Here is a 22,141-nt window from a genome sequence, read left to right as displayed (position 1 = left end):
ATAATTCAGATTCTATGAAGAGGGGACCAAATACAGCTATAAGTATTAGATGCGCAATAAAAACGACATCATTTGTATACGAGTACCTATTTCAAACTGCAAATTACAATCCATTTTCCATCAAAGGTCTGTCCTCTACTCTAAAACAAACTCGAGCTGAACGAAAAAATTCAAAAGAGCTTCCTCGTAGCTTTTTGAACTTTGGGGTGACAAAGTGTAGAGCGTCCAGGCAGGCCTCGACAATTTGCAATGGCAGTTGACATAAATTTTCAGCACAGCTTTTAAAAAGCGGATAGAGAGCAGAGAGGAAAATATATAATGCTAAAAAAAAAGTTGTGATCATGTTGCAATGCGGACAATTCTCTTGAGTACATTGAGAGAGGGGATGCTCTCCCAATTTTCCAAACGTAGAGGGAGTCAGGGTGTTTTCCCGAGATAAAACGGAACTCTCTCCACACTTACGCCTCATTATTGTCTTTCACTTTGAGTATTTGGACAATGTTCATACTGCTAGAATCGGACTGAAATAGCACCTCTGTAAAGTCTTTTCAGCCTTTACAAAGGTTCATTGGTAAACTTACTTCTTGAGGCTATTAAAACTTGCGTGACTTAAAAGGAAGTTTTAATCTTTATTAGGTATGTGAACTACTAAACTCCGCATATACAAAACCATTATCCAACCAGTCCTGCTATACGGTTCAGAAGTATGGACGCTTTCGAAAGTATCGGAGAAAAAACTAGTAACGTTTGAAAACAAGATTTTAAGGAAAATATATGGACCAGTGTATGAGAATGGAGGATGGAGAATAAAGAAGAACAAAGAGATAAGAGATCTATTCAATGAACCGGATATCGTTGCGAACATCAGATGTAGGAGAATGAGATGGATGGAACATGTGCTAAGAAGAGATGATGAAAGTTTGATCAAGAGTGTTTGGGAAGGAGAACTAACACGGACGAGAAGAAGAGGACGCCCAAAGCTGAGATGGAAAGACCAGATCAAGAGAGACATGGCAAAAATCAACACCACGGAAGAAGACGCGCAAACACAGAACAGTTTGGCGAGGCAAAAAGTCTTCTAGGCTTCAAATGGCCCTGGCAGTAAGTAAGTCTTGGTACATAAATGGGTAACCCATCTTTTTTTTTTGTGTAAATGGCAAGTAGGTAAACAGATATTATTAAAATTATTATTTATTATAGTGGTAAGTATGCTATGAAGGTGGAAATATCCACTATTCTACCAGGGTAGAAATAATATTTATTGTATTGGTTAGGCATTCTACTTAGGTAGATATCCACTCTATTTCTTTTTTTTTGTATGGGAGAGTTGAGAGCGTACACAAGAAAAGAACATAGTTACATAGGTAGAAAACACACAGATAGAAATAATAAATACCATATCCCCCTCCGTCCTCATCAATATTTTATCATGATTGTTCTCCAGCAGAGGGTAGGACTCAGAGGCGGGGTCTTGTGCAAACATTGGATTTTACTCTTCTTGCTGTATTATCATCAGAACGCCCTAATTTCTCTATCTCCCATGCTTTGCTCGCTCTCAGCGCTCGGGTTTGGATATTATGAACGTTGTGAGTTGTATTCGTGAGGAAAAAATTGTCGGAGAGAATCCGTGGCATATAAAGGTATACAGAAGGTACTACATACCTTTACAATCTGTATAATAAATAAGTATTATAAATAATATTACAGTTTTTGAAACATACTGCAAGAAGATTAAGTGAAAAGTGGGCGAAGTCGTATTCATGGGTATTGGGATGGCTGAAGGTGAAAGTTGAGATATCGGTGGTGCGTGCGATTTCAATGAGAATGAGAGGTTCGAGGAAGAAGTTGAGATTGATTGAGTGTGAGGACGGAGCAGGAATGGCACAGTTGGAGAATTGAATAAAGTAATACGATGAAAATAAGTAGTAATAAAAAAAAAGGAGAAACCGATCTCGAAGGCCTACCGCAAATTAGAAGCGTAGTTGCGCGACTTTTATTTGCGCGGTGTCGAGCTATACCGCCAGAAAATACAAGAATAAAGAAGAACAAAGAGATAAGAGATCTATTCAATGAACCGGATATCGTTGCGAACATTAGATGTAGGAGAATGAGATGGATGGAACATGTGCTAAGAAGAGATGATGAAAGTCTAATCAAGAGTGTTTGGGAAGGAGAACAAACAGGGACGAGAAGAAGAGGACGCCCAAAGCCGAGATGGAAAGACCAGATCAAGAGAGACATGGTAAAAATCAACACCACGCAAGAAGACGCGCAAAACAGAACAGTTTGGCGAGGCATAAAGTCTTCTAGGCTTCAAATGGCCCTGGCAGTAAGTTACATAATTGGGTATCCTAACTTTTAGGGCTGTTTGCCCCTACACCTAACACCCATATTTATGAACAAAATGCTGGCTCTTAAGTTCGTGCTAAGCATAGTCTCAAGGCATTTGATTGGTCAATTTTGACTTGAGACTGATCTAAGAACGATCATTCTTGTTAAATACAAGTGTAAGAGTGGGTTTTTTGTGTAAATGGCAAGTAGGTAAACAGATATTATTAAAATTATTATTTATTATATAGTGGTAAGTATGCTTTGAAGGTGCAAATATCCACTATTCTACCTGGGTAGAAATTTATTGTATTGGTAGGCATTCTACTTAGGTAGATATCCACTCTATTTCATTTTTTTTTTTGTATGGGAGAGTTGAGAGCGTACACAAGAAAAGAACATAGTTACATAGGTAGAAAACACACAGATAGAAATAATAAATACCATATCCCCCTCCGTCCTCATCAATATTTTATCATGATTGTTCTCCAGCAGAGGGTAGGACTCAGAGGCGGGGTCTTGTGCAAACATTGGATTTTACTCTTCGTGCTGTATTATCATCAGAACGCCCTAATTTCTCTATCTCCCGTGCTTTGCTCGCTCTCAGCGCTCGGGTTTGGATATTATGAACGTTGTATGTATGTTGTATTCGAGAGGAAAAATTGTCGGAGAAAATCCGTGCCTATAAAGGTATACAGAAGGTACTAGGTACCTACAATATGGAGGTACCTTTACAATATGGTACTAGGTACCTTTACAATATCGGTTTCTCCTTATAAATTAAGGAGAAACCGATCTCTAAGGTCTACCGCAAATTAGAAGCGTAGTTGCGCGACTTTTATTAGCGCGGTGTCGAGCTATACCGCCAGAAAATACAAACTTAATGAAAACGATCCAGAGTCCAGACCTCTCACATTCTAGGAGACCTAAGTCGCGCAACTCCAAAGTGAGTGGTCTATACCAATTTTTCATAGGTTTAGATTTTCAGGCTGCGCGGCGTCACGGGAATACAAGCTAACTAAAAGTCGCTCGTCTACGCTAAATTCAGTAAATACTATTTATGATGCCTATAGGTATGTACTATGAACCTACCTACTCCCCTCTCGTGGGTAAATTAAAATAATTTATTTTCAGTCCTAGAACGTAGAGCTCACTCAAAAGTGAATGGAACACTCACAGAGAGCTATAGTTCTTCACGATAACTTTCCATTGAGAAGCTCGAAGCTTTCTACTATGGGGACTGAGAGGGCTGAGTCATTGTGTCAACACAGAGGCATAAGCGTTATACAGGATCCACTGGAAGGAAAAAAGATCCACAGAACCTACCACAACACGATAATACAAGATATAAATGGTTTTCGAGGCGATTTCGGTCGACTGTAGTATACTCGTAGATGTAGTAAATACATACCAATGGATCTTCTTCTCGTCTTTTTCATCGCCTTTTCCCGTGTACAGACGGGGTCGGCGTTTTTCGTCAGAATCAGCCGTAACTAGAGTGATTGCTTTGGACTGACATTTGGTTTTGGCTACAAATTTTACGGCTACAAAGACATATCCATAGATCGTAAAGACAAAGTGCTGCTAGTAATCAGTTCTTTATTTATACCATAAGCTCCGAGGGTACCCTATCGCCATCAGTATTTTACTCAACAATATTTGCTCTAAGTAGGTATAGTTGTTTGTATTGAAAGTTTTTTTTCTCTCCCATCAATGAAATCCTGGCTTAGTGAATGAAACCCAAGTACTAAAACCCAAGACTATAAGTAACACAGTGTCATTTTTTAACTTAGCGTAGGTAGGTTTTAGGAAAAGGGCCCTCGATGGGATCCAAAAACCAATCAGCAAAAGCTGAACTTGAACTCGAACCACCAATCTTCGGATCCGAAGTCAACTGAACTAAAATCAAGCTACTGAGGTTGGTTTCCAGCCTAGTTAGCTTGGACTGCTTGAGGGTTGTTCCAGCCTCGTTAGCCTGTCTTGTAAGCGCTGGGTCGAGGGTTCGATTTCCGCTCTGAGCGGTTTATCTTAACATCATAATGTTGAGATGTTTGTTCTCGGAACGGCTGGCTTTGACCTACCCCCTCTTCATTCTTTCTTCGCTTTCGGGACGATAAGACCTTTAGCAGTTACAGCTGTCAAATCTATGAAGAAATAGAAAAGTCTACCTAAGGTCTTAAGATATAGGAAATTGACTATGTACCTGCCTCGCTAACTAATTCATCAGATAATTTCCAGAATTGCTACAGACGAGAGACAACCTACGTTGGAAAGTCAAAGGAACTCAATAAAAAGATTGCTCTCTGCTCTCGCTTCCAAGAAGGCTGAGAACTCGTGTACGGAAAAGCAATAAGAAAGCCCTGTCATTCAAATAGAAAGCTACATTAATATAGTACAAAGTGGAGTCAGGGTTGTTCATAGCCTAACGGGGACCAGGGGGTATTCCAATAATGGGCAAATTTTGACAAATTACAATCAATGTTGTCCGTATTTTCTTGTGGAAAATGAGTTAAAGTTTTCCATTTTACGGATCACTCTAGATTCCATGCAATCCTAATTAAGAATCCTAGGCTGAAAATTGGCAAATACCTTTAGAAAAGGGAAAATCGTGGATAACTCAACCCAAATTTCACAAGGAAAAATGACTAATAAATACTAGGTACTCGTATTTTCTTTTCTTTTATAGAAGGAAAACTGCTGCCTCTAGCCCCCTTAAGGAGACCCGGCCCGGAGAAAATGGCACCGGGTGAGCCCCTCCTACGGTCAGCCCTGAGCGGAGGTAGAGTGTGGCCACGTGAACAATTTAATATAACTTTGGACCCTGGAGGCGTCATTATGTTCCCTCCCGTCTGAAACTTTTCTGGTAGGTAGAGAGCTAGAGAGCTTTGAAACGTTCCTTCCAAGGATTCTTTTTTCCTGACTTTTTTACTTGCTGGATTTAAGTTCAATGCTTTCGTACGCTAAGTTCAATGCGGGCACTATTGTTTTACGAGGCAATAACCTATGTACATAATATGGGAAACTTTTTATAAACGAATTTGGTCGCCTAATTAATTGATAAATTTATAATTATTAATTTTAGAAATAGTATTGCATATAAACTTTAGATACCTACGAATTAGACAAATTGAATCGAGAACGAACCAACTTAACAAATACCTATAATATCTTATGAAGGTGATCAATTCGGTTTCCCATATTATATGACACTAGAAACTGAAATATTTCGTCATTTTAGCACACTGTCGAGCTATACCGCCAGAAAATACAAACTTAATGAAAACGATCCAGAGTCCAGACCTCTCACATTCTAGGAGACCTAAGTCGCGCAACTCCAAAGTGAGTGGTCTATACCAATTTTTCATAGGTTTAGATTTTCAGGCTGCGCGGCGTCACGGGAATACAAGCTAACTAAAAGTCGCTCGTCTACGCTAAATTCAGTAAATACTATTTCTGATGTCTAGGTACTAGGTATGTACTATGTGACTACCTACTCCCCTCTCGTGGGTAAATTAAAATAATTTATTTTCAGTCCTAGAACGTAGAGCTCACTCAAAAGTGAATGGAACACTCACAGAGAGCTATTTCTTCACGATAACTTTCCATTGAGAAGCTCCAAGCTTTCTACTATGGGGATTGAGAGGGCTGAGTCATTGTGTCAACACGGAGGCATAAGCGTTATACAGGATCCATTGGAAGGAAAAAAGATCCACATCAGAACCTACCACAACGAGATAATACAAGATACGAGTATAAATGGTTTTCCAGGCGATTTCCGTCGACTGTAGTATACTCGTAGAGTAGTAAAGACATACCCATAGATCTTCTTCTCGTCTTTTTCATCGCCTTTTCCCGTGTACAGACGGGGTCGGCGTTTTTCGTCAGAATCAGCCGTAACTAGAGTGATTGCTTTGGACTGACATTTGGTTTTGGCTACAAATTTTACGGCTACAAAGACATATCCATAGATCGTAAAGACAAAGTGCTGCTAGTAATCAGTTCTTTATTTATACCATAAGCTCCGAGGGTACCCTATCGCCACCAGTATTTTACTCAACAATATTTGCTCTAAGTAGGTATAGTTGTTTGTATTGAAAGTTTTTTTTCTCTCCCATCAATGAAATCCTGGCTTAGTGAATGAAACCCAAGTACTAAAACCCAAGACTATAAGTAACACAGTGTCATTTTTTAACTTAGCGTAGGTAGGTTTTAGGAAAAGGGCCCTCGATGGGATCCAAAAACCAATCAGCAAAAGCTGAACTTGAACTCGAACCACCAATCTTCGGATCCGAAGTCAACTGAACTAAAATCAAGCTACTGAGGTTGGTTTCCAGCCTAGTTAGCTTGGACTGCTTGAGGGTTGTTCCAGCCTCGTTAGCCTGTCTTGTAAGCGCTGGGTCGAGGGTTCGATTTCCGCTCTGAGCGGTTTATCTTAACATCATAATGTTGAGATGTTTGTTCTCGGAACGGCTGGCTTTGACCTACCCCCTCTTCATTCTTTCTTCGCTTTCGGGACGATAAGACCTTTAGCAGTTACAGCTGTCAAATCTATGAAGAAATAGAAAAGTCTACCTAAGGTCTTAAGATATAGGAAATTGACTATGTACCTGCCTCGCTAACTAATTCATCAGATAATTTCCAGAATTGCTACAGACGAGAGACAACCTACGTTGGAAAGTCAAAGGAACTCAATAAAAAGATTGCTCTCTGCTCTCCCTGTATCGTTGCTTCCGGTGTATCCTGTAGATTTGACTCCGCCTCCAATCCGTAGCTCTTCAAATAGATTGGTGGTCTTTCTGTGAAACCGGTAAAAACATTTTAGTCAGAGGAAATAGGCACACGGTCGTTATTGACCTTGCGTAACGATAACTCGAAAGTATTGGGATTCAGAAGAGTGTCCTCACGAGGCTGAGTGCACCCCGAACTCCAAGCACAGAGCCGAAAAAAAACCTCGGCCCCGCCGGGAATCGAACCCGGACCTCCGTGCAAGCCTAGTGTGATACCCATTCGGCCACGGAGGTTGCTTTCCAGAGGTGAAACAGGGCAGCTAAACGATTTGACGAGAAACCCGAACCAAGCAAGGTGGGTAGATAGGTAGGTACCAACTTCAGTGTAGTATAGTTGAAACTGGACAGCTACACTTTTATCACGTCACGTGAGGGCAGTGTGGTTATCAAATTACCTACAATACTATCGGAAAACTTTTTTTTTAAGAGGTTTGACAGAGGGAACTGTAACTGCTATGGTCTTATCGTCCCGAAATCGAAGAGAGAAGGAAGACAGGATAGGAGAAAGTCAGCGTTCCGAGAACGAACATCACCCCATCAGGACAAAATCCGCCCCGGGCGGGAATCGAACCCGCGGCCTAGCGCTTACAAGGCAGATGCACTACCAACTAAGCTAACTAGGCTGGTAATGACCGATTTAAATGACATACTTAGGCTGGAACTTCTTACCAAGTCGAATTATCTCCTCAATTCTGAGACAATTCCACTTGCTTAAGTCCCAACCTAAATGACCTCAGCTATCTTGCGCCTGAGATATGCAACCCGCGCAGCACGCTCATTCTGCCTCGGAGATAAAATGTGAAAGCACAGGGTCCGATACCCGGATATTAAATTCTGCCTTACTCCTTTCTCTGCCCTTCCTAACTTTGTACTTTCCTCTTTACTCCTCCTTTCCCTCTTGGAAACGCCAAAGAAGTAAGAACAGACTAGAACAGTCTTTCTTTTTGTTCTACCTAGTTGTGTACTAAAATAAGTTATCAACAACTTACTGAATTCAATCAAGGAAAGACTTGGTGATTTGGTTACATTCAGGAAAAATAGACTCTCGACTGAGGAAACATGAAGACTAAAATTTCTACCAAAAACCTGTCGGCAGATTAGATGTTTACCTTTGTAGTAGGTATCGCATTTGATTATGTAACTTTTTTTGGCTGAACCAATCAGATTCCGCTTTGGACGTAAACACTTGCTCCACAAAGCGAAATCCAACAATCTCATTGGTTCAGCCATGTTTTGTTTCACATAATCGAATACAATATAGGTCATACCAACCGCTGGCGCTGAAAATCAGTGAGAAACGCCAAAGAAGTAAGAACAGACTAGAACAGTCTTTCTTTTTGTTCTACCTAGTTGTGTACTAAAATAAGTTATCAACAACTTATTGAATTCAATCAAGGAAAGACTTGGTGATTTGGTTACATTCAGGAAAAATAGACTATCGACTGAGGAAACATGGAGACTAAAATTTCTACCAAAAACCTGTCGGCAGATTAGATGTTTACCTTTGTAGTAGGTATCGTATTTGATTATGTAACTTTTTTTTGGCTGAACCAATCAGATTCCGCTTTGGACGTAAACACAGTAAGACCAACAGAAAGTACCAATGACACTCCATTTTACAGATATGATCAGCGTTGCTTAAAATAAACGAATTACAGATACCTAATATTATGAAATTATTTAGTCAACAAACAACCAAAGGATTTGACACATAACTCGCTTGTCAAAACACATTTAGGAACAGTGAAAAATATCGAAAAAAGTAAAGGAGACGGAGTCTGGTCTTCTAGGTGTTGTGGTTCTAGAGATAGAGCGATCAGTGTGTGAACTATGAACTGTGAATGGATCTTGTTCTTATAATATAAGATTTAGTCAACAAACAACCAAAGGATTTGACACATAACTCGCTTGTCAAAACACATTTAGGAACAGTGAAAAATATTGAAAAAAGTAAAGGAGACGGAGTCTGGTGGATTAGACAGTTGAAATCAACTCTTGTATGTTAGTATAAGGATTAGATTATTAGATAATGAGCAAAGAAGACTCACAAATGAGCAATATTTCAAGTAAAAGTACATAATTGTAGGGTTAGGTAGCATACAAAATAACTTTCCATGGTGAGGGTGAGTATTCATTTTCGTGATCCTGGTAAAAAGACCTTTAATTTGATATATAGGTCGACCAGGTTTGGATAAGTCCTTCTATGGGGACAGACAGACCGACAGACCGACAGACCGACAGACCGACAGAGTGACAGACACCGAAGCGAATACAATAGTCCGTCCCTTATACCTTTTTATTACTATTGTAATAATAAAGGAAGGACGGACTAAAAAACATTCCGGAATATTTATTGTGAACTATGTCTCCTCTACTTTTAACAATATAATAGAAACATTTACCTACATTATACGTACACCCAAGTGAAAACTACAGTAACCATATAAAATGCAATCGACATCTAAGAATACACACCAAACTCAGTTAGTACTGACCTGAATTGCTGAATATAAATACCATCTTATCTGTAGGACATTATGGCCACAAGGAAATCACCTACTAGGCGATACATCGGAGATATTTTGTCCCACTAAATTTTAACCAAAAATGATTTGTTTTGGTTCCTGCTGGATTTTCATTTTATTTTGCAATTTGTACATTATACCGTGCTTGCCTAGCCACAACCCGATAGCGTCAGTGAGACAACCTTCGTGGAGTTCGTGGGTATCACACTTGCAAACCGAGGGCCCTGGTTCAATTCTCGCCGGGACTATTACATATGTTTCTAAGTGTAATCAGTGCCATTCTAGTTTATACGTACACACAGAAGCGAGCACAAGAAAGATTCAAAATTTTCTAGTGCTAATCAGTAAAATCAACCATTTCGTTTGTTTTGAGATTTGCAAAATTTTGTGATAAACAAAACGAACAGCGAGAAGCGAGCAAAAAGTCACCTGTATGAAAGTTGATTTTTTTTAAAATTCAGGAATCTCAAAGTTTGTCCGGCATTTTAGTCAATTTATTGTTCAGGAAATATAGGAAATTTTTAAAAAAATTGATATAAAATTGATAAAATGAAGAATTTTTCTCAGTTTTAATCATTCAAATTGATTTTAAATGATCTTTTTTTCTTCCGAGGATTGCTCATAGTGATCATTTTGGAAACCACTGTCAATATTTTTCATCATGTCACGAGACGGACGTTGCCAGCTTCTCACACATTACACTAGTAATTTTTTTGAACTTGAATCTTGATTTCTTGATCTTGAAATCGAACGTCTTCAGGATTTCACACATTACACTTGTAATTTTTTTGAACTTGAATCTTGATTATCTTGATTTCTTGATCTTGAAAACTTGAAATCGAACGTCTTCAGGATTTACCTACTTTTAAATTTTTTATTGAAAGTCAGTCTATAACATACTAGTGAAATCCGAGATCTATTCTACAAAATGGTTTAAGTACCGTTTCCAATCTCACCAGTTTCATTTTGACAAGGTCTTCAGTTGAGTGGTTACACAACCTACGTACATCATGAATTTGATCAGACGATCCTCTCAATTACTGGTGATTACTTTCAAATGCTATGTTAGTCCAAAGTGTTCCAATCATACTCGGTAAGCATTTCTCTACATCTCAAAAAACAACATTTAGAACACTGTCAAATTTGACCCAATCCTTGGAAGGAACGTTTCAAAGCTCTCTAGCTCTCTACCTACCCGAAAAGTTTCAGACGGAAGGGAACATAATGACGCCTCCAGGGTCCAAAGTTATATTAAATTGTTCACGTGGCCACACTCTACCTCCGCTCAGGCCGACCGTAGGAGGAGCTCATCCGGTGCCATTTTCTCCGGGCCGGGTCTCCTTAAGGGGGGCTAGAGGCAGCAGTTTTCCCCCTATAAAAGAAAAGAAAATATGAGTACCTAGTATTAGTCGTATTTTTCCTTGTGAAATTTGGGTTGAGTTATCCACGATTTTCTCTTTTCTAAAGGTAGGTATTTGCCAATTTTCAGCCCAGGATTCTTTATTAGGATTGCATGGAATCTAGAGTGATCCGTAAAATGGAAAACTTTAACTCATATTCCACAAGAAAATACGGACAACATTGATTGTAATTTGTCAAAATTTGCCCATTATTGGAATATCCCCTCGTCCCCGTTAGGCTATGAACGACCCTGACTCCTCTTGTACTATATTAATGTAGCTTTCTATTTGAATGACAGGGCTTTCTTATTGCTTTTGCGTACACGAGTTCTCAGCCTTCTTGGAAGCGAGAGCAGAGAGCAATCTTTTTATTGAGTTCCTTTGACTTTCCAACGTAGGTTGTCTCTCGTCTGTAGCAATTCTGGAAATTATCTGATGAATTAGTTAGCGAGGCAGGTACATAGTCAATTTCCTATATCTTAAGACCTTAGGTAGACTTTTCTATTTCTTCATAGATTTGACAGCTGTACATAAAAAAAAAAAAAAAAAAAAAAAAAAAAAAAAAAGAAATGACCCAAGAAAGAACAAAATGATAGTATCCAGATTTTCAAATATTCTTTGATTCAAATAGCAAGCTCAGCTATTTTTGTCTGAGGTGTATCTTTATAGATCTATTAAAGTTAAAAAGCTCAACAACTTGTCAAGTCCAGCTTTGGTGCATAATGTGCATAAGAACCATGTTATTTTAACAGTTCAGATGATAATTTATTTAGCAGGGTTTTCTCAACTTTAGTAGGTAGGTACCTACTTAAGAGCTTACCTACATTAGGTACCTACCTAAGTAATCACTGATTTCATTTTTCTTTTCCAACAGATTGGCAGAAATTGGCAAATTGGACACACCCAAGGTTCAAGGAAAATATAGCACAGGTCAATTATTTTTACATAGAGTTTTTGGTTACAGAGGAATAGTTCTGTTTCCATGGCTAGCAAGAGTGTATGACAGAGATATCCCTAATAAGAGAGACAAGTAAGTGTTAAACAAGTGTTTCATTGTGAATTTATTATTTAGTACTTGGTTATTGTTGCTCTCTATATGACCATGTACTTACCTACTTGTTTGTTTGACAAAAAAAAAAAAAAAAAAAAAAAAAAAAAAAAAAAAAAAAAAAGAATTTTTTTTTCTCTTTTTTTACCCTGTTTTTCCCTCCTTTTTTTTTTGAAAAAAAAAAAAAAAAAAAAAAAAAAAAAAAGATAGCTAAAGATGAGATGTTTGTTACTGTTTGTTCATTTCCAGACCAAGTGATGTCAATGGCAGTGTTGGAAAGGAGGTCAAAAGTAAGACACACACCTTCTATCAAGTCCTCATAGATTCCCGTGACTGCCCATACATTCGGGCCCAGACAGAAGCTGTAACTTTCCTCGGCAATCAGAACAGTAACAAAAGTTTGTATGCTATTCCTGGCCTAGACTATGTTGCCCATGAAGACATACTACCGTATTCATGCTCTCATGAACAACCATTGCATCATGAACTATTTGACAAGTTTCTTGTGCATATGCCTGACAAAGGTAAATTGAATTATAAAGTCAAAATTATGTCAATAAAAGTGGGATTTAATAAAAAAGTAATAATTCATTGTTAAGTTTGGATTGGTAGAATACTGATAAATACTAACAACACTAGCAGCAAGCAAGTAGGTACCTAGGTATAAGGCTTTTAAGTCTTGCTAAAATGGTAGGTTACTAATTCATTGTTAAGTTTGGATTGGTAGAATACTGATAAATACTAACAACACTAGCAGCAAGCAAGTAGGTACCTAGGTACAAGGCTTAAGTCTTGCTAAAATGGTAGGTTAGATGCCAGTAAGTTCTGGAATTTAATGTTTATAATCTGAGCATTATATTTAAGTAATAGTAATTCATTGTTAAGTTTGGATTGGTAGAATACTGATAAATACTAACAACACTAGCAGCAAGCAAGTAGGTACCTAGGTACAAGGCTTTTAAGTCTTGCTAAAATGGTAGGTTAGATGCCAGTGAGTTCTGGAATTTAATGTTTATAATCTGAGCATTATATTTAAGTAATATTCCTATGACTTATTTTCCAGATCCACCATTTGTGGCCCAGCAAACGCTACGAACATGGCAGAGGAAGAATCACCCCTGGTTAGAATTATCCGATGTTCACAAGGAAACAACAGAGAATGTCCGAGTAACAGTCATACCGTTCTACATGGGATGTCGAGACTCTCCCACATCTTCAGTATATTGGGTGAGAATTGGTCAAATGGTCATAACATTTGTCAGCTTCCATGGCATAGTGGTCATTGCATTCTCTTTACATGTGGGAGACCAGGATTTGATTCCCAGTGGGGTAGAAAATTTTCCAACGTTTTGTGATGGGCTGTCACAGGTCTCACTCATTCTGATGGCATAGTGTATTACCTGCTTGTAGGATGGTTACATAGGTACAGTACATACCTAAGTAACTATTTACCCTTATATGCATTACCTATGTTGTTTACAAATGCAAATAAATTGGTTACCTATTAATTAGGCTATTTTACTAAATTGGGGTTTGCTATGTAATACTTCAACTTCATACCAACCTCAGTAGTGCAGAGGTTCACACAATGGCCTTTGGATCTGGAGGTTGGTGGTTCAAGTCCAAAACGTGTCATAAAATTTATCTAGGTGTTATAATTGGGGAACGATATTTGTGACAATCATTTAAGTATGCTTAACACAATTAAAAATTCCTTTACGGCATTTATTATTATTTAGAAAAGTTCTGATTGTTCTAAATAAATAAAATGGTTACATAGGTACAGTACATACCTAAGTAACTATTTACCCTTATATGCATTACCTATGTTGTTTACAAATGCAAATAAATTGGTTACTTATTAATTAGGCTATTTTACTGAATTGGGGTTTGCTATGTAATACTTCAACTTCAACTTCATACCAACCTTAGTAGTGCAGAGGTTCACACAATGGCCTTTGGATCTGGAGGTTGGTGGTTCAAGTCCAAAACGTGTCATAAAATTTATCTAGGTGTTATCATTGGGGAACGATATTTGTGACAAGCATTTAAGTATGCTTAACACAATTAAAAATTCCTTTACAGCATTTATTATTATTTAGAAAAGTTCTGATTGTTCTAAATAAATAAAATAAGAAAATTCACAGTACAAATTTTCCTCTTGCCCATTTTCAGTGGAGGTACTGTATTCGTCTGGAGAACCTAGGAGAGCTCACCGTACAGTTGAGAGAACGACACTGGCGTATATTTAGTCTGAGTGGCACTTTGGAGACAGTACGAGGGAGAGGTGTGGTGGGACAGGAACCGGTTCTGTCCAAGAGTCTGCCCGCCTTCCAGTATAGTAGTCATGTTAGTTTGCAAGCCCCCAGCGGTCATATGTGGTGAGTATTCGTGCTCATTCCAACTGTAATGTCTGCAACTATTGAAGTCTTATCGTCCCGAAATTGAAGATACAAGAAAAATAAGATATATTAGAAGACCAGCTGTTCCGAGAAAAAACCATACATGTTTAGATTTAAAAAAATAGTCTGCCCATAAATAATAAATTGATGCCTGTCAGCAAATGTCTTGCAAGTGAAAATGTATGTATAGTTGTATAATGTACACAGGCCATACACATGTACTATTGTACATATGTGGACTTCGAATCCAACAGGATGGAATTTGTGTTCAAATATTTTTAGCTGTCGATTATAAAGTCTTTTGATCTTCCTGCTGAGTAGGTATCATCCTTCTTGTCACCTTTGTTCGGAATGTTTTGTAGGGAATACTATATGCTTGTTACAGGATCAATTTCTCAAGCATTCACTTTATCTAACTAACAACCTTCTTGGAAAGCATCAAAACTCCGCCGAGTTCAGAATACAAGATTCCAAAGAGTTCACCTTAGTGACTGCACTAATATGAAAGGGGAGTGGCCTCAAGAGTAAAAGATCTCATACGTAAATTTATTATTGAGTTCAAATAAATTATGAACTACGTACACCTATGTATTAGGTAGATATGTATATTGTATATGATATGTGAACGTATGTAAAGTTGTAGGTACGAATAGTTTGTTGTTTTACATACCAGTTTGTGAAGAGAGTAGGTACGAGTGTACTAATGCAGGATTGAAATATGCAAGCTTACTGTGGACCGCGTTTGTGTGAACCTATGTCCGTATCTCGGAGAAAGATTGATGAATGCTTGGGTTTAAGCTTTTGACAGCTGGATTTTCAATCAGTAGCTTTGTTTATTTATCTGTGGCGCTCACAACAACACTCAACACAAATATAATCTTACATAGAAAACGCAGGTTCTCGTTCTGAAGTATAAATAACACTTCCAAATTCTTGGCCAGCACCTGAGAGCTATGTCTAACTAATGAGTTCAAATAAGAACGAAACGCGTCTTAGGCTGCTCCCAGGTGTTGGCTAAATATCCACCGTCTCACATCCGAGTGTTGGTTGTGTAAAAATGAAATCTAAACAGCTAAACACAGAACAGTGTGTCCTGAGCTATAGACATATGGATATGAAACCCACTTCCGTACACAAAACTCTTCACGATAGTGAACGTATGTAAAGTTTTAGGTACGAATAGTTTGTTGTTTTACATACCAGTTTGTGAAGAGAGTAGGTACGAGTGTACTAATGCAGGATTGAAATACGTAAGCTTACTGTGGACCGTGAACGTATGTAAAGTTGTAGGTACGAATAGTTTGTTGTTTTACATACCAGTTTGTGAAGAGAGTAGGTACGAGTGTACTAATGCAGTATTGAAATATGTAAGCTTACTGTGGACTGCGTTTGTGTGAACCTATGTCCGTATCTCGGAGAAGGATTGATGAATGCTTGGGTTTAAGCTTTTGACAGCTGGATTTTCAATCAATAGCTTTGTTTATTTATCCACCGACTCACATCCGAGCGTTGGCTGGGTAAAAATGAAATCTAAATACAGAACAGTGTGTCCTGAGCTATAGACATATGGATATGAAACCACTTTTACGTACACAAAACCCTTCACAATGAAATGTATATTGTATATGATATGTGAACGTATGTAAAGTTGTAGGTACGAATAGTTTGTTGTTTTACATACCAGTTTGTGAAGAGAGTGTTACGAGTGTAAGTACTAATGCAGGATTGAAATATGTAAGCTTACTGTGGACCGCGTTTGTGTGAACCTACTGTCCGTATCTTGGAGAAAGATTGATGAATGCTTGGGTTTAAGCTTTTGACAGCTGGATTTTCAATCAGTAGCTTTGTTTATTTATCCACCGACTCACATCCGAGTGTTGGCTGTGTAAAAATGAAATCTAAATACAGAACAGTGTGTCCTGAGTATAGACATATGGATATGAAACCACTTTTCCGTACACAAAACTCTTCACGATATGTGAAACTTCATAAAGCGATGCAACATTAAATTGTTGAGCAAAAGGGTCTACCTGTCCTACTTTGACAGTCTAAATAAAACACTATACTAGGTATATCTTCATTTGAAATACCTGCCCTTCAATGTCTACAAATTGTAATAAATTCATAATGAATTCTATTCCATCCACTTGTCATATTTGGCTGAAACACTTTCGACTGTGCCCAGGACATAACTCTACGCACGCAGTTGAAAGTGTCCTGGATGGCAATTGGAACATTGGTCCCAATTCCTAACAATGCTTACTAATATGTGACATATTGTTTATTGTTTCTAATTTGGTGCAGGTGAACAATGTTTGCCAATTGCAAAACGACTGTAAAATATTTTACTGTGACTTTGACTTGGAAGTTCAATTAGTTCAGTCCCTTCACAATATTGAGATTAGGAATTACCTACTGACATTTGGATGAAAATCCAACTTACCTCGAAAACTCTATTGCGGCGAATGGGAGTCTATTCAATACTCTACGCACGCAGTTGAAAGTGTCCTGGATGGCAATTGGAACATTGGTCCCAATTCCCAACAATGCTTACTAACATGTGACATATTATTGTTTATTGTTTCTAATTTGGTGCAGGTGAACAATGTTTGCCAATTGCAAAACGACTGTGAAATATTTTACTGTGACTTTGACTTGGAAGTTCAATTAGTTCAATCCCTTCAGAATATTGAGATTAGGAATAACCTACTGACATTTGGATGAAAATCCAACTTACCCCGAAAACTCTATCGCGGCGAATGGAAGTCTATTCAATCTATTTTCTCTTAAAATGTTAACTGAGCATGCTTTCACTCGGGTTCTAAAAAAAATAATAAAAAACGAGCATGAGAAACTATAGGAGGTGATTTCCCAAAAGGTTCTCTTTAAAGGGAAATTGGGCTCATTTACGACTAAGCCTTATACAGAAAATTTTCCCACAACAGTCTACATCTTTATTTCTTTTTAACTAAATCCCCTTTAGGGGTGAGCTATTTATTTCTAACGAAAGTCACAAGTTCGGGTCGGGGTTGTGTTTTTTGGGTAACTAAGAAGCTATTCGCTATGAAAACTCATTTTGTTACTCATGTGACCCAGGAACTCTTCCACTTCGGTTCACCTGTAACGTCTTACGACTAAGCCTTATACAGAAAATTTTCCCACAACAGTCTACATCTTTATTTCTTTTTAACTAAATCCCCTTTAGGGGTGAGCTATTCATTCACAACTTCGGGTCGGGGTTGTGTTTTTTGGGTAACTAAGAAGCTATTCGCTATGAAAACTCATTTTGTTACTCGTGTGGCCCAAGAACTCTTCCACTTCGGTTCACCTGTAACGTCCTACTCCTTCTAACTTATTTCTATCAACTAGATCCATTTCATTATCCTTGTTCGTACAACCATTTCATTCCAGTGTGACAATAAACAAGCGACGTGCTCCGAAGGGAAAGCGACTTGCACGGCTTGCACCTCCCAGGTATCCAGGGTTCCATAGTGCGGACCAAAGCACCCGTGATCTGCATACTAATTGTTTGGACTACTAATCCTATTCAGGTACGACTTCTATTTTTATGCCTATAGTGGAACTCGGTGATTCTTTTCGGTCGGAATGAGGCGAGTATTTCATGTTACCGAATGACACTTGCATAAATTAGAAGACAAGTGGTCGACTAGTGGTGGAAATAGTGACTCCAATCTGTGTTTTGATTGGAGTTTGACATTCGTGAGAATTTTCTCTGAAATCCCCTCCATCCATCCTCGGATCACATTTCAAGTAACATTTCTTCATTGGTGAAATTTTGGTTCTTACCCATTTGAAGCTATTTGCATCTTCACGTCGATTCAATAATAGGTACGACATTAATTCCCGTTTATTTCAACTGGATTACAAATACATAGTTCTAAATCCCTTGTTCTCCAAGCGGCAAAATTTCCGCAAATTTCTCTCCTTCTCCTTTCGTTCGACACTACAAGTTGTTTATGGCGAAGAAATAGAAGGTTCCGCGGAAGCCTGGAACTTACCACATGTTTATCACTCTCACAATCCTGAAATCCCCTCCATCCATCCTCGGATCACATTTCAAGTAACATTTCTTCATTGGTGAAATTTTGGTTCTTACCCATTTGAAGCTATGTACTTGCATCTTCACGTCGCATTCAATAATAGGTAATACGACATTAATTCCCGTTTATTTCAACTGGATTACAAATACATCCCTTGTTGTAAATCCCTTGTTCCCCAAGCGGCAAAATTTCCGCAAATTTCTCTCCTTCTCCTTTCGTTCGACACTACAAGTTGTCTATGGCGAAGAAATAGAGGGTTCCGCGGAAGCCTGAAACTTACCACATGTGTATCACTCTCACAATTAAGTGTTACCCGAGTTTAACAGATTAATATGCACAAATTTTTGTTACATATTACTAGTTAGTAGGTATTAGGAAGTAAAACGAGAAATTAAAAGCGCGAATCTAGGTGACTCGAATGGACAACTAATTAGAATATTTCAATTAAATAAATTATTAACATTAAATGGTGAATTAAATGTTTGGATAGAAACTGCCGCAGTCGACAAAGTGGATGTGAATTTACATTTTGTTACGCACAGGCTGAAATTAATCCAGATATTAGATAAGTCATAGACATGTAGATAGTTAGTGGACAAGTGGTAATTATCTACTTTTATGCGACATAAATGAATATTTAATTCCTAGACTCGAGTAGATAGTGGATAGGTGAGGCTGTTGAACTCATCAGATAGCTAACCTATATTTTACTATAAAATTTCTTCTGTGGACCAGCAAGAGAAGAAGGCAATTTGGAAACCCAGTCGGTGCCACTTATAAAATATGTTTACCTCTCTATATAAGTCCACAGTTTACGTTCGTAAAAATAGGATTATCTTAACTAACATTACCAGATGTACATGGTACGTACATACCTATCTACATATAGGTAAATAAAAGGCCCATTCGTACCCAGGAATATTTTATTAATTTTCATCTGTTAAACCCACGAGTAAGTTTTGCTTCTTAATGATAAGTTCTTGCTGCTTAGGTAAAAACTCATTAAGGCCTCGGTTTCATGGGATGAGACTAGATGCGAGTTTTAGTTTTACGATGGCGGCGGCGTGTTTGCCTGAATGATCGAAAGGAATGGCTGCCCTAAAAGCGTCCCCTAATAAAGAGATCAAAATAGGTACTAATTTGTTCTTTTACGATGGTTGTGATAAATTTGAGAGCCTTCTTTGGAATCTGACGTTTTCTATCTTCCTTCGACTTTCGTCGTTTTCAAATTTGGATTAGGTATAGGTTGTAAGCTCGACTTTTGAATAACTATTGTTCTCTCTCATTTAAAATACATTTTGCTGTTCTATAACGGGCCTATTTCATGTCATCAGCATAGGTACCCCTTTCCCATTTTGATAGTTGAAGCCTGTAAGAGTTTCCTGTTAATTTTTCTGCTGAATTCTATTCTGTTCTAAATCTGTACCGCCAAATGGCATAATATCGAATAAATACCAAATTCTACGGATTTTTTTTACTCAATATTCTGGACTTCTTAATTTACTTAATTGTTTTTTTTTCCCCCTATAATGCGCTTCAACTCTGGAACACCAGGTCGTTCGCGCCGAAATTGTTTTCATTGTTTTACTCTTTTGAACTGTGGTTATTTTATCAGAGATTAGAAACAGGAGGGTCCGGCTTCAATCCCAGCCGAGGCATGGTATTTTATCCTCCCCTCTTCGAGAATAAAATTAGCCGCCGAAATTGACTTAATTGTTTTACTCTTTTGAACTGTGGTTATTTTATCAGAGATTAGAAACAGGAGGGTCCGGCTTCAATCCCAGCTGAGGCATGGTATTTTATCCTCCCCTCTTCGAGAATAAAATTAGCGAACATACAAAGCTCTAAGGGTTAGTTGGTAGAGGACGTCGGAGATAGAGAGAGAAGGTAGAAACACACCACTGTCACGTCACTTGAGCTCACGTGACGTGATATAGTGTGTTTTTACCTAAAGCTTAGTTTACTTTCCACTCAAGTCTGCATTTCTTCGAGTACGGATTTTGATTGACAAAATCAATCTCTATGTCAGAAACTACCAATACAAGCTGCATAAGAACATATTGTATGAACTCATCAGATAGCTAACCTATATTTTACTATAAAATTTCTTCTGTGGACCAGCAAGAGAAGAAGGCAATTTGGAAACCCAGTCGGTAGTCGGTGCCACTTATAAAATGTATTTACCTATCTATAAGTCCACAGTTTACGTTCGTAAAAATAGGATTATCTTAACTAACATTACCAGATGTATATAGTACATACCTATCTACATCTTATGGTTTGTTAGTTTGCCTATGGTTTATCTTTGCTAATACAGTAAGCTAACATGAAATACATATGTAAATAACTCCTAAACAGTTCCAAAAAATCAAGGTGCTAACCAACAACCAACGTGGTAAAAATTATGATATATTCAGACAGTGACCAAAAAGTTCAATTTTACTTATAAGACCCTGGGTGGACTGGGGATGTTAAGAGATTTTTTGAGGCTTATGTAAGAACATATTGTATGTACCTACATATGAAAGCTAAACACACACGGGAACATGAGTACAAAATTAAAACATGATTCAGCAAATTGTACCATATTAACACACATTGAAAGCATTCTAGCAATTATAAAAAGTTCTATTCTTACAGTGTAGACGCAATTCTAATGGCAGTCTTGTAATCACAGATCATAGATATCCAACTTGTGTATGTTACTCGTACTTTAGAGTTTATCTTATTAGTAGCGGAAGCATTGTCAATATAATTCGTTTGGTGTGAGAAACTTTTGTGGTCGATGATTCTGTATTTAGGGTCCTTTTAGGGTATACATCAAAAGTGGCAATGGGTCGAAAAATGGGCAGTTCACGCTATAGGTACAGGGATTTATATTTAGAAAGCTAAATCCGATTGTAAGGATTTAAGTGGGTTACAGCTTCGCTGAAAGCATTCTAGTGATAATTATAGCATATTTATCAATAGCTTGCCTTTCGGTCGACTTTGTTTGAATTTCCCAGGAAGATTTATTTTTGGGTGCAGCAAATTTATGTCATAATATTCATAATTAAGCTCATTGCCAAATTGTAGCAAATTTGATATAACTGTCATTCAATCAAAAGCCCGCCTTTTGTGCGAGCTTCCTTAATTCCTCCGCAAGCTTCAATACTGAGAAAGTTTTGTGTTAGCCCTTAGCCCATGTCGGGCAGTAGGGTCCTGGATCAAACCGACCCTTGAAATACTGGGAAGTGACCAAATGGTATGGGAACACTGAAGTAACCAATTCTATACACATGGGACTCTAATCACTCTGATAATTCTCGTTGCGTGTTGTACATGATTAGCATATAGACCACCTAGATGGGAAAAAAATAGCTGGTGCGCTAGGTTGGACTTCTAATGCGGGGTTCAATGGTTCATGGTCAGCATTTCTTTGAAATAGAAAGGTGACGATCTCTCCAAAACCTGTCAAGTCTCAACACTATCTTAAAATATGTATCTACCTATATTATGTAGGCAGATTTCTAAATGCATACTGAGAAAGGGTAAGTGAAGCAGTTAGAGTTGTAAGGATTTAAGTGGGTTACAGCTTCGCTGAAAGCATT

General features: G+C 38.0%; 1 protein-coding gene across 2 annotated transcripts in view; it reads left to right on the top strand.

Annotated features, from left to right (window-relative positions):
- LOC103524931 (polymerase delta-interacting protein 2) overlaps window positions 1-22,141 on the top strand; it is a 76,778-nt gene that overhangs the window by 40,562 nt on the left and 14,075 nt on the right. Inside the window, exons 1-5 of one of the 2 annotated variants that reach the window (XM_026820194.1) lie at window positions 10,565-10,733; window positions 11,915-12,070; window positions 12,338-12,612; window positions 13,152-13,315; window positions 14,264-14,469. In XM_026820194.1, coding sequence (XP_026675995.1) covers window positions 10,651-10,733; window positions 11,915-12,070; window positions 12,338-12,612; window positions 13,152-13,315; window positions 14,264-14,469 — 884 coding nt within the window. In that variant the 5' untranslated portion in view covers window positions 10,565-10,650. Of the gene's footprint in view, window positions 1-10,564; window positions 10,734-11,914; window positions 12,071-12,337; window positions 12,613-13,151; window positions 13,316-14,263; window positions 14,470-22,141 lie in introns of those variants that run through there. The other variant, XM_026820195.1, reaches the window with a different exon arrangement.

The sequence above is a fragment of the Diaphorina citri genome, unplaced genomic scaffold (genome assembly GCF_000475195.1).
Source record: "Diaphorina citri unplaced genomic scaffold, Diaci psyllid genome assembly version 1.1 scaffold127, whole genome shotgun sequence".
NCBI classification, from domain to species: Eukaryota; Metazoa; Arthropoda; class Insecta; order Hemiptera; family Psyllidae; genus Diaphorina; species Diaphorina citri.
Note: the sequence above shows the minus strand (reverse complement) of the source record. Positions and strands in the feature narration are given on the sequence as shown.